The sequence below is a fragment of the Silurus meridionalis genome, chromosome 23 (genome assembly GCF_014805685.1).
Source record: "Silurus meridionalis isolate SWU-2019-XX chromosome 23, ASM1480568v1, whole genome shotgun sequence".
Lineage (NCBI taxonomy): Eukaryota > Metazoa > Chordata > Actinopteri > Siluriformes > Siluridae > Silurus > Silurus meridionalis.
The window spans coordinates 9,785,797-9,803,260 of NC_060906.1; the positions used below are offsets into that span (position 1 = coordinate 9,785,797).

The 17,464-nt window shown below is 38.6% G+C and overlaps 2 protein-coding genes across 2 annotated transcripts; one reads left to right on the plus strand and one right to left on the minus strand.

Moving 5' to 3' along the window:
• Positions 1-755: 755 nt before the first annotated feature.
• Positions 756-3,535, plus strand: mmachc (metabolism of cobalamin associated C). The gene is made up of 4 exons (XM_046836964.1): positions 756-902; positions 1,182-1,379; positions 1,483-1,635; positions 2,983-3,535. The coding sequence occupies exons 1-4, from the start codon at positions 810-812 to the stop codon at positions 3,256-3,258; spliced, it is 720 nt and encodes a 239-aa protein (XP_046692920.1). The 5' UTR covers positions 756-809; the 3' UTR covers positions 3,259-3,535.
• On the minus strand, positions 3,460-9,757 carry mgst3a (microsomal glutathione S-transferase 3a). The gene is made up of 6 exons (XM_046836966.1): positions 9,605-9,757; positions 9,256-9,400; positions 4,819-4,892; positions 4,663-4,720; positions 4,526-4,598; positions 3,460-3,696 (listed from the first exon to the last, which is right to left on the minus strand). Exons 2-6 carry the CDS (start codon positions 9,370-9,372, stop codon positions 3,557-3,559), a joined length of 462 nt encoding a protein of 153 aa, XP_046692922.1. The 5' UTR covers positions 9,373-9,400; positions 9,605-9,757; the 3' UTR covers positions 3,460-3,556.
• Positions 9,758-17,464: the final 7,707 nt, after the last annotated feature.

The window sequence follows — 17,464 nt, forward strand, 5'->3', positions numbered from 1 at the left end:
TCTAATATCAATTGGAATTAAAAAGGAATAAATGCTTTTTTTTCTCTAAATACATAATAAAAGTTTAGTTAAAAATAATCGTTTGCATGGAATTTATTCATTCGCTATTATTATTATTATTATTATTATTATTATTATTATTATTATAACACATTTTAGAGCAATTCGTTTACCTTGATAGCTGAATGTGCTCTAAAATCAATGGGAATAAAAAGAAAAAACATTATTTTTCTTATTTAAATATATTGTACAAATTAAACAAAAAAAATCCAATTAATTTTTAATACATAAATAAAAATGTTTAATGTTATTTATCTCTTTCCGATGTGTGTTTAACGCCACATTTAGTGACGTTTAAATTACTGGTATATTTACAATCTTAGACGTCACGTGATTTCATGTGCTCTTTGCAATCCCGATTCCTGTTATACGGATTTTTTTTGCCCTTTTTTATTAAGCATTTAGCCATATACAAACAACGTTTCAATAACATATTTTTTTTTACATTTGATTTTACAGAACAGAATCGAATTGCTCTCGTTTAAAGAGACCTGGCCGTCAAGAATTCTGGGAAATGAAGTGAAAGGAAACAGAAAACAGAAAGTAAAAAAATTCATGTCCACTATTGTTTCGAATTGCTTTCTTTGGCTATATAGAAAGTCTGGAGCTCGATGAAAATCGCTCTTATAAGTGTTAAATAAAAAAACTAAAAAAAACCTAGCATTTGTCTTTAATTAAAAACAACAATTGTGCTTTTAAAATATTGCTAAATAACTCAATTGCCCATAATTCCTGGCGCGCCTTCAAATATGGCGACTTCTGGGGACACAGGTGTGGATGTTCTTGTGCAGCCTTTTCGGGAGGCTTTAAATGTATTAGGTTTTGAAGTTTATCCTTTAAAGGTACATTTTTACTCACTAATAATAAATATTACATTTAAATGAAAGTTGTATATTGTTTGATATTAATTTGTTGCCGAGGAGTGCAGCTTCCTGCACAAATGGAAAAGTTAAAACTACTAATAAACTCAAAAGTGTGTATCATATGGAATGAATGATGCATTGAAATCTGTATTATTGTTTATTATTATGTACACCACACGCATATATGCTGATGGAAATTCATTATTCTTTACTATTACACGTGACACACATCTGACATGATCTTTCTCCTCCACACAGATCGGGTGGTACAATGCAGTCGTCTCTCAGGCGCATCAGCTTCAGTACTCAGCAGACACTCTGGCACTGGTGGTCTTGAGCACGCCATCTATGTTTGAGAAAGTCTTCTTGCCTTTCCTTCAGAAGAACTGCTGCCAAGGTGTCCGAGATCCCATAGACCAATGTGTAGCCCAGAGCATCAATTCCTGTGTCTCTGAGGTTATTTTGACATTTTCTAGAACTTTGAATGGATCATATAAAACTCTGCAGCGTATTTCTTTTATCCACAATCTCGCTCTAATGCATTCTTTTGTGATCTCAGTGTCTTCATGACCAGAATGTAGAGATCAGTTTTGACTATGAGATGCTCCCCAGCAGAAAGCCAAAGTTTCTGGCTCAGAGTGCAGCTCATGTAGCAGGAGCAGCATATTACTACCGGCCATCAGACGTTCAGGATCCACCATGGGGGAACAAGGTATGGAACTGCATTCTATCCCATTTTGTCGCACATTATAACTGACCTTAATTACATGCCCTGCTTCATGTCTACCAGTACTGCATTATAACAGTCTCTGATCACTTATAACAAATGGATATGTTATATATTGTTTTTGATCTACCATGCAATCTCACACTTTATGTACATTACTGATCTGTCAAATATACTCTGTATATTATTATCATAATTAATTTGTATTGTCTATAAGATAAATATAGTGTTATATATGTCTGTACTTTGAGTCACATTTCCAATAAACCAAAGATAAGTGGACACCTGATGGTCACACCCCCAATTTATTCCACAAAGTTTAACACACCCAATTGAATAGAACAGCTTTGTGTGCTGTTAACGGTGTTAGATTTGTAGAAGAACTCAAATGTCCCGTACTGAATCCTGAACTCAACCTCATTGAACATCTCTGGGATGAACTCAAGCACTGACTGAACCTCATTTCACTAATGCTCTTGTAGCTTTACAAATCCTTCTAGACATGCTTCAACATCGTGTAAAGACATAACAGTGGAAAACAGCCAAAGGAAACAGCAACAGTGCACATGGTGTGGCAATGCTCAGGTGTCCACATACGTCTGTCAAATACTGAATAATGTAGTAGAAGTACTAAGAAGAATTTATAATACAAGTCAGGAAAGTTTGTTGAAATTGCTATTTTTGTGCACAATTTTTTTTATGTCGAGATCTAAAATATTTGCTATGGGAAATAAAAAAAAAAATCCAGTTCAAGCCCTATCATAATAATAAACATCCACTGCTGCATTAAGGCTGTAATAATGTCAATTATTAGCACTTTGCATACACACCATATTGGACGGGTCATACGCTATAAGGACAAAAGTATTGGGACACCTGACCTTTCCTTCATCTGTGGATCTTCTCCCAGAATGTTACCACAAAACACGAAGCACACAATTGTACAGGACGTCTTTAGATGTGGTATAATAAAACTTTGCATTCACCCGAACTTGGAAACCCAAATCTGTTCCAGCAGATCTGGTTTACATGGGTGAGTGGAAGATCATGACCAGGCCTGTTATCAAGCTCTGATCTCAACCCTAATAAACACCTTTGGGATGAATTGGAATGTAGGAATCTAGTGGAACTAAATGTGGAGTGCAATGCAATGCTCAAAATACCAGGTGTCTGCAAACTTTTGGCAATATAGTTTATATTTGCCAGCTGAGCTTTGAAAACTTTGCTGCCTAATACATTAATCATATGTTAGTATTAAATGTGGGATTAGGGGGGAAAACATTGTTTTTTGTTCTCAGTAAACTCAGCTTCTTAATATTTGTCTTCATGTAGAAGATGTTTGGCGTCTGCATCCATCCTCGGCTGGGAGGCTGGTTCGCCATCCGGGCTTTGCTGGTGCTGAAGGGTGTAGAAGTGGGTGAGGCACTACAGCAGGTACCTCCCCCTAACTGCGTCAGCTCCCGAGAGGCCAGGATAGAGCTTCTGGAGAGGTTTAACCTGCGCTGGAAGGAATGGACCTACAGAGACATCATACCTGTAGAGGAGCGCTACTCCCTCAACAAAAAGAGTATTTCATTACATCTCCAGACCAGCGGGGGGAGCTGCTGAGGCAATGGGGCTTTTTACCTGAGGCAGAGACCGAGACACAGACCTGATCCAGCCTGCAAAGATGACCTTGAGAAATGTGATTTGTCTCAAAGCCAAATGTAATTTTTGGCACAAACATTTCCTCCTGTCATATTTTATAGAGACTTGCAGTTGATTGAGTAACATTTGCACTGATGAACCTCAGATGATGCCAAACCCAAGTTATGATGTATAACTTTAATTACTTTATTCTACTTACAAAATCGGTTACACATTAAAAGAAAAACCCACACTAACAGTGCGTGTGTGTGTGTTTTATTCAGAAGGTTTTGAACATGTGTCTGGGCCACTCGGGTTGCCAGCCACACCCCACCATGGTTCTGGCAGAGTCCACAGTACACAAGAACAGACCCAGGAGACCCAAGAACCCAAAACCACCACGCTTCCTTTTCTTAGGCTCTGTTCGAGAAAAAGAAAAAAAAAAAATATATATATATATATATATAATATATATTTTGTATATAAATATACACAGTGCATCCAGAAAGTATTCACAGCGTTTCACTTTTTTTTTCCAGATTTTATGTTGCATCTTTATTCCAAAATTCACTCAAAATCCAAATTCTACAACAATACCCCATAATGACAACGTGAAAGACGTTTGTGGGAGATGCTAAAACTGCATTTTGTTGCTGTGTACCTGTATTGTGCAACGACAAACTTCGTTCTATCTATTCAATTCATTTTTATCTGTATAGCACTTTTAACAATGGACATTATCTCTCTATCCTCTATTCTTCTGTCTGTCCATTACAGATAGCAGGTCCACCTGCAAGTCCAGCGTCAGGACTTTGTAAGAAGCTCTTTAATATGCCATCGTTCATAGTCATAACAGAAACTAACTTCCTTTCCACACCAAGAAACATCATTATAGAACTCATGAAAATAATTGTGCCATTTATTTACATCAATTAATTGTTGAATAAATGACTTGTTGGCAAATAGTTGTGGTTTAAAGAGGAATTCTGGGATAATGCAGGGAAAAATAACTATTGGGGTGGAAACGGCATCGTGCCACCCTAACGTTTTTTTTTTCCCTGTGACATTTGAAATATCAGCCGATCTGCTTTCATCCAATTTCTAATACGGAAAGTGGCGAGATCCAGGATTCAAATACTTGCTATAAGGCGGCATTGATGTCACGCGCTAAATACCTTGTGATAAATTACCATTAAACGGTTTTTCGATTTGATTGTACAACAATGATGAGAAAAAAAATGTTACTGACCACCAGAGGAGTATCCGCGTGCATACACTGCTCTACCGGCAATCCAGATTACTCCCAGAACACTGGCCAGGCGCTAACACACAGAGAATACATTACAAAGAAACTTATAAACTTATATTTATATTGAGCATACTCACTGGGTGGTAGATGCCTCCAGCCGCCAAGAGGAACAGGAAAGAGGGCATGACTTCAACACTGCAGAGAACAAAGGAGGAAAAAAAAACATACACTTAAACTGAGCTGGAGTGGGAATCTACTGTTCCTTTTATAACATAGGAGGTTGAAGCACATACGTATTCTGGTGAGCTCTCTGGATGCAGTTGAAGATCTGGCCATTCTCTGGGTCATCGCTGTACATCTTGGGATACTGGAGACCAGGGAAAAGAAGCGGAATGATTTTTTCTCTACGGTTTAATAACTTTGTGTCTTAGTGATGTGATTGAATTTTGATTTGTTACTGTCGTTTGTAACCAATATCAGTAGTTTCAGGTCTCTCTTTAATCGTTGTCTTTGCTTGATGTCTTTTCCACAAACATGGGATTCATCATCTGACATGGTGTGAAAGCCTGTCACCTATTTATACTATATTTCACAAAAGTAAGTACACCCCTCACATTTCAGCAACCATTTTAGTATCTACTCAAGGGACAATACAATTCAATTTGGATATACAGTGGAACCCGGTTTTGTCGCCGGCTTAGGGGACCCCAAAAAGCGTCTAAATAACCGATGATCGAGATAAACGAAAACCAATATGGCGGCAATATATTAACGTGCTTGAAATGTCTTTATGTACATGATGTGCGTTATTAAATGAGAATGTGCATGCACGTGTTTTTGAAGGTTTTTTAAACAGCTTTGCCGCGATTTGTTTGATTGGTCATGCGGATTGAGATCACCTGTAATGCGGATAAGGAGGCGGAAGCAGAAGTAAACGCAAACAAAGTTTATTGAGAATACTCAGGAGATAATCCACCAATACTTGTAGTGAAGCAGTAATATCCAGTGGTGCGCTCCGGGAGTGTGGTCCACGAAGTTCTGTGAAAGCAGAGACAATTCGTGTAGAGAATCCACGGATCCGCGCTATGGAAAGCGCAGCGCTGGGCAGCAACGGATAAACGTGGTGCAGAGGGCGTGAACATGGAAAACAGCAGGATCGGGGTAATCCGGGGTGCCGTTGAGAGAATGCGGAGTCCGAGAAGAAGGGTAGGTAGTGGGATACGTATACGCGCTTACACAGACCGCCATGAACCAACACATACGATCATGCACAAACAATAACGGCCCGCAAGTGTGTGGAGGTGAGGGGCTTAAATAGGAGATGGAATGAGTGAATGAGAGTCAGGTGTGTGTGATCAGCATGACTGCGACGGGCGCACGGGAGAAGAAGCAGGGTGCTTCGGGGAATGCCGCCGCTGAACAGGGCGTGGCAGGGGGATTCCTGACATAAACAACTTTAAGTGGCAAATTTCCCCCCCTTGTGCTCGAGATATTAGGGTTTGGCAACATAAGGGAAAAAAAAAATAATAATAAAATAAAATAAAAAAGACAAATTAAAAAATGCTAAGACAAAGCGAGAATTTGGCGGTTCCACTTCAAAAATGTTGACTTAATAGGGTTGGCGAGTTACCCGAGGTCGAGATAAGTGGGTTTGACTGTACTTTAGAATTAGTCAATGTGCAGCTTGTATAGCTGTTCAGATTTACTGTCCTCTGAAAACAACATAGAGCCATTATTGTCAAAATAACTGGCAACAAATGTGAGTACACCCCAAGTGAACATGTCAAAACGGTGTGCAAAGTGTTTGAGCACCATCCAGCACTGTCTTAATCTTCTGGGCATGGAATTCACCAGAGCTGCACAGGTTGTTGCTCGGATCCTCTTCCACTCCTCCATAATGACATCACAGAGCTGCTGGATGTTAGACACATGGTGCTTCTCCACCTTCCACTTGAGGATCCCTCACAGGTGCTCAATAGGGTTCATGTCTGGAGACATACTTGGCCACTCCATAGCCTTCACCTTCCTCAGCAAGGCAGTTTTCATCATTGCGGCATGTTTGTTATTTTGGAAAACTGTGGTTCGGCCCGGTTTCTTCAGATGTTCTGCTTCAGAAGGTCACAGTGCATTTTGGAATCCATGTTTCCCTCAATAATCCACAGCTCCCCAGTACCAGCAGCACTCATGCAGCCCCAGACCATGATGCTACCACCACCATGCTTGAATGCAGGCAAAACACAATTTTCTTGGTTCTCCTCACCAGGGCGTCACCAAACATGCTGAACACCATCTGAGCCAAACAGGTTTATCCTAATCTCATCAGCACACAGGACATGGTTCCAGTAATTCATGCTCTTGTACAGGTCGTTTTCAGCAAACTGTTTGCTTTCTTGTGAGCCAGTTTCAGAGAAAGCTTCCTTCTGGGATGACGGCCATGCAAACCGACTTGTTGCTGTGTACGGTCTGAGCACCGACAAGTGGACCTTCCGCTACCTCTAAAGCAATGCTGCAGCACTCGTGTCTGTTTTGTGAAGTCAGATTCTGCACCTGACGCACAGCACAAGGACTCATTCTTTGATGGACACTTGCGAGATTCCGAGTGAAACCCGTCTTAGAAAACCTCAGTATGACCCTGACAACTGTACTGTAACTCAGTTTCAGGGTGTTCCTGATCTTCTTATCACCTCAGCATCTTTGTGGAGAGCAACAATTCTAATTCTCAAAAGTTAAGAGAGTCTTTACCATGAGGTGCATGTTGAACATCCAGTGGTCAGTATGAGAGAATTGTACCCAAAGCACCACATTTTAACTGCTCTAATACAAGATACACAAATTTGTATGGTCTGTGAAGCAAACAAAAACATGAGCATGATGAAGAGGACATGTGGCTTTGCATGGTTACATGACATACAGCGGTCATCACTTAGGTTGTACTCACTTTCGTTGCCATCTATTTAGACAATAATGGCTGTATGTTATTTTCAGAAGACAGTAAATCTGTACTGCTATACAAGCTGCATATTGTCTAATCTAAAATATATCCAAGTTTTATTTCTATTGTATTGTCCCTTAAAAAGATATAATAAAATAGCTGCTGAAATATGAAGAATGTACACACTTTTGTGAGATACTGTATAGTTACATCCAGGTAGTGATTTTTCTTTAAAAGGGGTGGGCAATGTATATAACAAAGAAAAAAAAAAAAAAAAAAATAAAATTTAAAAAAAAAAACAGTTCCAAAATATTTCTGCATATAAAATAGCAGTATATTTAATTCATATTTGCAGTTATTAATAAAAAACATGATCTCACTCAGTCACCACATAATCCTTCAATCCTTCAATCTCTCCATCATTTCTATAAATGCCTATGCAATATGAGTACATGGCTTCAGCAGTATACAGTGCTGTGAAGAAGTATTCAAATTTTTTTTAAATATTTGTCGCACTTAAATGATTCAGATCATCAAGCTAATTGTAATCTCACACAAAGAGAACCTTATTAAATACAAAATGCATTTTAAAATGATTTTATTTATAAAAAAAAAAAAAAAAGCTGTCAAAGCGAACAGCACTGCACACGAGTTCCTGTCTGATGAACCGCTTTATAGTGTTGATCCCGTTTCCTTATATAGTACAGAATGTAGACACAGAATCTATGTAGCCAAAACATCTCTGGAATCCAGGCTCTGTCCTGTTTGTCTCTACACCTGCTTTGTCTACCTCCTTTTTTAAACTGAAGGATAAACATGCTATAATGTGTGCTGCGTTTCCTTAAATCGTAGATCTGTCCTACACCTCTCCAAGAAATCATTTCATTTTGGGCACAATTAACCAGGAAGTGGTTAGCGGCTAATGCTAGCACTATGGATTCTTTAGTGTTTTCACATGCGTGCAAAACAATTTTTATTCTTTACTGCGCTAACAATAATTTTTTTTTTTTTTTACACCCCTGTTATGTGTATAACCAATTTTAAAATGCACTCAAAATGGGAGCCTGAAAACGTCCGCCACTTAATACGTTCCTGAGGAAACCCGGAATTATACCTCTGTTCCGCACGTAAAAAGGATTGCATTCGGTACACGTATGTACCGAACCGAAATTCCTGTACCGAAAAATTCCGGTACGACTACGTGTACCGTTACATCCCTAATGTTGTGATAAGAAGATAACCACCAAGCGGTAATCGAAAGTTTAAAACTAAGCGCGCTCTCTACTCTATCCACTTAGAAATAAAAAGGAAACGACTGATTTTGCAAAATGTATCAAGTAAAAAGTAAGATATTGTCTTTGAAATGTAGAAGTTCAATTCAAAGTTTCCCTGAAATGGAAATATTTCAGTAAAGCACAGATATTTGGAAAAAAGAATAACATTTACTTTGTTACTGTCCACCACTGGTGAACATCTGTGATTGATGGATGCCACCTGGTTCTATAGTTTGTGAGTGATCATAGGAGATTGATGGATGTCACACACTATTATCTTGGTGATCATCGGAGATCTTGTGCCTGTGTGAACTGGAGTTGCATGTATAAATGCCTACACCCGTTTCTGAGTGAGAAGCGCGCGCCCTGTGTTCTCCCATTCCAATGAGAAATCGGACACGGCCTCGCGGGCACGCGCAAACGCCTAGAGGGCCATTTGGGACAACGCACTAATATAACTATTTAAAAGTAGACTGTTGTTATTGTGTGAGGATGTTTGTAGGGGAAATAAAGTTTTATCTCACCTGCACATTGTATTTAATGCGCGCTTTCACCACAGCATAAGCCAGATAGGACACCTGAAGAATGGAGGCTGTTCCGGTCAGCAGCACGTAGCCATATTCCTTAGATAAAACCACCATGGTCTCACCTGAGGCTAAATTAAAGCACCTGTTGGATCGACAGTGACAGACATCCGTTTTTATTAATGTTAACACTATTAATAACAATATGGACGAGTGTGTGACACACGTGGAATCTCCTGAACTGGCAAAGAACATCGACTAACACTCCAAAAGCAATACCCTTCTATTAAAGCCTGTGATAGAAGGTTATAATAGGAGGAATAAATAAAATACACTGGAGAAAGCCTACCTGTGCTGGCTCAATCAGATCCGTAGTGTATGTTGCAGGAACAGGAACTTGATTTCCTCGTTTGAATCCCACTTTAAATGACTACCGATACCACACACCGCCTGTAGGGGCGCTCATTCAGTCCTTTCCAAACAGCATAAGTTGGGCAAAAATCCTTTTTTTATTTCGATTTGACGTTAGAAGAATGACATAAAATGTTCTTTCATATTTAAAAGGGGGAAAATAACATTTAAATGCCGAAACGTCTTATTTTATAGCGCTATTGAATACTTCATTCTGATTGGTTGACAGACGCCCTCAATTGTTATTGAGTTCACGTTCATAAAGTAGTTCCGGACAGGTTCGGACCGCATTACAGGTTAATATCACTCCTCCAGGTGACATATAAGCAATTTAGTGTTAGGACGCAGAGCTCTAACAGAACACAATGACAATTTTGATTATTGTGTATGAGTTATTTGTATGTGCAGGACATGGCAACAAACAAATCGATGTATATTAATGCTTTTCTGTCGTGTTACTGTTATCAATACATTCTCTTTCTCTTGTACATTAGACACAAGAAAAATCTTGCAATTTGAAATCATGGGGATCTCCTTTTGAGTTAAGCCTTCTTTCACCTTAGAAATATTGCTAAAATTAGAAATATGATGATGTAACAGGATGCAGAAAAACTAGTTCATGCTTTTGTTACTTCTAGATTAGACTACTGTAACGCTTTACTGTCTGGGTGTGCGAGTAAGTGCATAAATACGCTTCAGTTAGTCCAGAATGCAGCAGCAAGAGTCCTCACTAGATCTAGGAAATATGACCACATCACCCCTGTTTTAATCAGTCTACACTGGCGCCCAATTAAATCTCGCATTGATTATAAAATACTACTACTGACATATAAAGCACTTAACGGTCTCGCACCACAGTATCTGAGTGAACTTCTGTACCAGTATGATCCTCCACGCCTACTTAGATCAAAAGGTGCATCTGTTGGTTCCTCAAATAATGAAGACTACAGCAGGGGGCAGATCTTTCTCTTATAAAGCCCCACAGTTATGGAACAGCCTTCCAACCAGTGTTCGGGACTCAGACACAGTCTCAGTGTTCAAGTCGAGGTTGAAAACTTAGTCAAGCCTTTTATCAGTAGATTTTTCTTAGGTAAAGGCTCAGATCTGGAGGGAGCATGGATATAGAGTGTTTGGTGAACTGGGATATTTGTATGTTGTCGTCCCCTCACATTCACACGTTCACTCGGGTTTGTTGACGGTGGTGTGGTGGGTCGTCTCTTATCCCAGAGATCCCTCATGTCTGTGTTACCTTCTGGTTCTCCCTTTTAGTTATGTTGCCATAGCGAGTCTTGCCGGAGTCCAAACTGCACAGTGACATTAACTTTCATACACCAATAGGGACACTTAATAATCCATATCCTTCTCTTCCCGTCACCCTCTCTCTCTCTCTCTCTCTCTCTCTCTCTCTCTCTCTCTCTCTCTCTGTCGAGTTAAACATGCTCCTGAGGCTCCAGTGACCACTGTTCCTGCCCCTCTCCCCTCCGTGGATCTTTACACTTCTGTGCAGCTTGGGACGGTCTCTCATCAACACCTTGGGTGGTTCCATGTAATTCCGGAGTAGAACGGGTGCTTTGAGGACTGTAGTTAATGTCAACAGTCTCCTACACTGACTCAGGACTACTTTTCACTTCTGATCATCATCACTGTACCCCGCAACATTGTATATCTGCTTCAAATGGACATTTGGTGCAACCCAGATGAGGATGGGTTCCCTCTTGAGTCTGGTTCCTCTCAAGGTTTCTTCCTTATGCCATCCCGGGGAGTTTTTCCTTGCCACAGTTGCTCATCAGGGACAAACATACTTACAAAGAACATATTTACGTTTAATCACCACATTATCTGTGTAAAGCTGCTTTGAGACAATGTTCATTGTTAAAAGCGCTATACAAATAAAAATGAATTGAATTGAATTGAATTGTCTTCTTCACCAAAAAATTTATTGCAACGTGTGGCACAGTCACACACAAAAAAGAAAAAAGATTCATTTATGAGTCAATGCTTGGCAGGACACAGCGACTACAAGTTTAAAGAGTAAAACATGTTGGGCCGCTATAATTTCACCAAATTATGATGAAATGTCACTATAGGATAAATTGTCTGCAGGGTCTTACACAATTTTATTTTTTTTGTTGATTGGATCAGTTAAATAGAATTTTATGAAAACCTGTCTATTAATGGGCATCTTCACTGAATTCTAGAGAATCTTCAAATTGACAACATAAAACCATTTTCGAAAAGCAATGAAAGCAATTTAGCAATGGAGGTTTTAATACAGACAGCATGACAGATGATTTTTCATACACTTTGTTTCCACATTCTTTTATCTGTTCCCAAACATAATATCTGCTATGAAAAACAAAAAAGATGCAATATTAAAAAAACAACAATATTTTCCTAGCTGCTTAAGAGTCAAGAGAGAGTCAAGAGGCTTTTATTGTTATTTCTACTATACACATTGGTACACAGTACACAGTAAAAACGTTCCTCTAGAAGCCTAGTGCTACACTAAAAAACAGAATAACAATACAGAAGACTGAATCTTCTCAGCCGTCCTCACTATCCTCTGTAGGTACTTGCGATACGAGACAATGCAGTTCCCAAACCAGGCAGTGATGCAGCTGTTTAGGATGCTCTCAATGGTCCCTCTGTAGAACATGGTCAGGATAGGGGAAGGGAGATGAGCATTCCTCAGCCTTCTCAGGAAGTAGAGACGCTGCTGGTATTTCTTGGTGATGCAGCTGGTGTTGAGTGACTAGGTGAGGTTATCCACCGGATGAACACCAAAGAATTTGGTGCTCTTGACAATCTCCACCAAGAATCCATTGATGTTCAGTGGAGAATGACCTTTCTGTGCTCTCCTGAACTCCACAACCATCTCTTTGGTATTGTCAATGTTCAGAGACAGGTTGTTCGCTCCACACCAGGCTGTTAACTGGTGCACCTCCTCTCTGTATGCTGACTTGTCGTTCTTGCTGATGAGAACCACTACGGTCATATCATTGGTGACCTTGACGATGTGGTTCGAGCTGTGCGTTGCTACACAGTTGTGAGTCAGCAGAGTGAACAGCAGTGGACTGAGCACACAGCCCTGAGGGGCCCCAGTGCTCAGTGTGGTGGTGCTGGAGATGCTGTTCCTCATCTGGACTGACTGAGGTCTCCCAGTCAGGAAGTTCAGGATCCAGTTACAGAGGGAGGTGTTCAGGCCCAGTAGGCTCAACTTCTCAATCAGGTGCTGAGCGATGATTGTGTTGAATGCTGAGCTAAAGTCAATGAACCTCATTCGTACATTCATGTCCTTGTTGTCCAGGTGGGTGAGGGCCAGGCAGGAGACAGTAGACTTCTTCAGAACAGGGACGATGGTCGTCGTCTTAATGCACGTAGGAACAACGTTGCTGCTCAGGGAGATGTTGAAGATGTCGGTAAAGACATCCGCTAGCTGTTTCTTCACATTCTCTGAGCACTTTGCCAGGAATGTTGTCTGGTCCAGCAGACTTCAGTGGGTTAACTCTGCAAAGAGTTTACTCTCAGTAAGGAAAGTGTGGAGCAAATGGAGGAATAAAAGCACAGGTTATAAAGACTTTGGACTTTAGACTTTATCACATCACAGATTACTCAGTTAATCCAGCATAAAAAAACATTATGGTTAATTAAAACCACAACAAACCTAATATTCAGGGTGAAGTGTGCCAGCACGTGTTGGATATCAAGGGCATAGAGGACATGTGTAATTTTTCTAAAGCATTTTTACTGATTGCTCAGTGGTCTGCAAAGTGCAGAAAGAAAAATAAAAGGAAGAAATGATTCCAGCGTGATGAGATTTAAGATGACAATGATGAGTCAGAAAAAATATAATGATGTATTGTTACTCAATTAAAACAAATGCATTGCATTGCATTTGCTTGTTGGCTTGTTTGTTTTTAATATACAGAGCTGAACTGGACACCAGAATACCCAAGAGAAGAGCTAGCTACTTGTGACTTATTGGTGACTGGACATACTGTGGTAGAGAAAACTGGCTGAGTCAACCAATTTTATGTTGCATATAACTGGGTGGATTTTCTATAACAAAACACAACAGGCTCTAATAGCTATTAAAACCTTTAAAATATCACTTTCAGGAAGTTAACAAACGTCTTTTTTTCTAAGCATTTGTGCATCCAAACAATAAAATACTGTATAATAAAGTACAGGAAATGGGTTCTCTGTTTGTCAAGGCAAAGAAGATGAAGGTGACACTTTTGACAACGTTAAAAATAAATCCAACCAAGAATGCAAACACCTGGGGGGCAACAGAAAAGCATCACAGTACTTCACTGCCATAAAGACAGTTAGGCAGCGTATGGCAAATTTAGAGCAGGTGTGATTAAATAGTATTAGTTTAAGAAAAAAACAAGGATCACTGGGGTCACACTTACACACTGAACAGATGGCAAATTTACCCAGCTGACTATGTACTGGGGCTGTTTTGGAACAGAGGATGATTTACCTTAGAGAATTCATGCAAGAAATTCACTGGGAGTATAGGTGCTTATCTCAAAAATGTCCAAAAAAATACAGTTCTAGAAATGTATTTAATTACGTAATACTTCTAGTATTTAAAATTGATATTGTTTTACAGATATAGAACATATTCCATTGGATGGAAAACTAACTTCTAAATGAGATCTAAACTGATCGTGTTATTATGTAAGGTATTGTGTTATGTATGGTATTATATTTAGGACACAAATCAATAAAATAAAATCCTTCAACTGCTAGAGTTAAGAACAACAAGTAAATATTAAAAAGAAAAAACATTTCACGTCTTTGTATGCTACAAAAGAGACGTTCACGATAAACCCTATTATCTGTGCTGAACGTATGACATCCCTGTGCGTGCAATTGTGATTATAAATGTAATTTACTATGCTATTACGATAATTTAAACTGCTACACTATAGCTATATGTGCTATAATTGATATTAAATGCATAATCTTACAAGTGCATTAATGATGGAATTGATGAAACTGGAAACATATGACTGTACGTAAAGCTGAATGAAAAGATTTGCAAAACTTGGAATAAATCAGGAACACTGAGTTGTTAATGGATCAGTGTGCTGAGAGTAATTAATGGTTTGAAGAAAAGTGATAAAAAAAACCTTTTTTTAACATAATTAATTGTTTTAAACTCAAACACTGACAGATAACTACGCATTTTATACAATATCACATGAACCTTCTAAGAGAGAAATTGTCCCAGTTGGTAAATTTAGTGGCTTTTGTACTCCAGACTGATTAAACAAGAATAGCAAATGTAGTATCTGTAGTCATTTAAGGTGCAGCAGTAAATTCAAATAAAAAAGAACTCAAGAGCATGGGTATGACTCGCAGGACGCAAGGATCAATCCAACGCTAACGTGGTTGAAGGTTTAGATGAGAAGTTAATAAAAAATAAAATATTTTTTTGCTTATCAAAAACCTGCTGAAAGTCTGTGATCTGTTAGCCAGTATGTGCAGTTTAACCTTTGTTTTATGGAACAAAGGTCGAATAATGGCTTGAGCAAACAAAGAGCCGTTCACTGCTCAGTGTGTACTTTGATATAAAAAGCACACAGGAGGGTGGCTGCCATGTTTGTTTTTTTTCAACACACTGTCCATTTTTCATTAAATCAGAATCAGATATAGCTTTATTAACAAGTATGCTTACACACACAAGGAATTTGCTTACATAAGCAGTGCAGAAGAAGTACAGACATAATGAACAGAATAGTAAACCGGACAGTTAAATAATGAATATATACAGAGTAAAAATGGTGTTAAATAAATGTACAGATGTTATTTACAAGTGTTCAGTTTACAAATGGGCCATTTGGATTCTATGTACAGATATGTCAGTTATGATGGACAATGTGTAGTTATAAATATTTTAAATGTTCATGCTGAGTATAGCCTGTGGGAAAAAAACACAATATACTCATAGAGTATTATTACCCTTATAATATTACTCAAAGATTAAGAAAATACACATTTATATTATGGGTTTGTGTGTGTGTGTGTGTGTGTGTATGTGTTAAGTGCAGTAAATTTAAACCCTGTTCCTCCAGGATCAAGGTAAACAATGGTAAAGTTCAGGGTCAGTGTTCTCCACTAGATGGTGCTATTTGCAACAAAAGTCTGTAGTTATGAACCAAGGCAGGTTCTTCCTCCTCAGGCCTCCTGACCACTACTCTTGGATACTTTTCTAATATTTCCTGCGTTCTCCAAGGGCACCACCTTTTCCCCTTCACCTTTCCCCTTCAAGCCTTTCCCTATAACCTGGACATCTTTGTCATCTGGAATTAGACGTATAATCCATCACCACACACATCATTAAGCTTGCAATTTAGCAGACTGTCATTTGGGCACATGCGATCAATAAGCAATTTTGCACCTGCAAAAACATACATTTATATAATCTCTGGACATTGAGTGGACATAGGCATAAAATGGTGGTCTGGAACCAGTCAGTAAATCTAAAGCTTTCAACAAATATTAGATTGAATAATCATTTGATTAAATAGATATTACACGATATTACACGATATTGCACACTCCCTTCTCATCTGATCAAGTATTTAATAGGTTGATCAGGTAACACTTTAGGCCAGATCCTCATTAGTATAATGGTTAAAATAGGATTAATGAATTAATGTTTAAATGAATAGTACGTTTTTTATTTTTTGTCATATGTGCAGAAGTTTATAACTTTTTTGTATCCCTAGTGTAATGTTTATTATCTCCAGATTAGTGATTTCCTGAGTAAATCACTGGTATCTAAACACCTTTCTTTTAACTGACCCATATTGAGATTTCATAAACGTATCTTGAAAGCGTTAACACCGACTCCTCGTTAGTATAGTGGACAGTATCTCCGCCTGTCACGCGGAAGACCGGGTTCGATTCCCCGACGGGGAGACAAAATATTTATTTCACATTTTCCACTATTTGTATTGTAACTCAGAGATTTATTCATAAATGCAACGATGGTCTCTCTCTCTCTCTCTCTCTCTCTCTCTCTCTCTCTATATATATATATATAATATAATATATATAACATATTGGTATGTGGACACCTGATCATCAAACCTGTACAGCTCCCTCTGCAACAGAAAGTATAGTGGCAAATTTTGTTGCTACACAAAAAAGGTATTTGGATCCGATATCAAAAGGTGAATAGACATGGAATGATCGATTCTAATTTCAGCTTTTAATTCCTGACTTTTTTTTATCTAGGTGCGTTTAAGAAATTCGACATGGCACCATTGGTGGCAGATCACTGTTTTTTGAACAAGCAAAAGTACAGAAACAATCTTTAAAGTAATTAAGTGAAAGTCAAGACATATAATATATGGTTGCATATCCCATTCTAACAATAACTTTATCAATTCTGCAGTCCACTGACATCACCAAACTGTTGTATTGAACTGTTTGCAATGATTTTCTAGTCTTGAAGCCCACCCTAAAACTTCTTTTAGTTGTAGTTTGGCTGAGAGTGGGGAGGGATTGGTTCTCTCTCTTTACTCCTTTCATCAGTTGGGCAAAGATCTGGTGATAAACTTGTAATACGGTTGTCATGTTCAACCGTATTACATAAATATGCCCACGTTTTCTTAACGAGACACAATTTAGCCTTGTGTTGGAGGTTTAAAGTTTCTTGGGTTATCACAATCTGAAATAAAGGGACTTAAATATTTTTTCTCCAGTCTGAACCAATGAACCTAATATTCCCCATCAAAACCATTCAATATGATATAATTGTAATGTTTTTCCATATTTC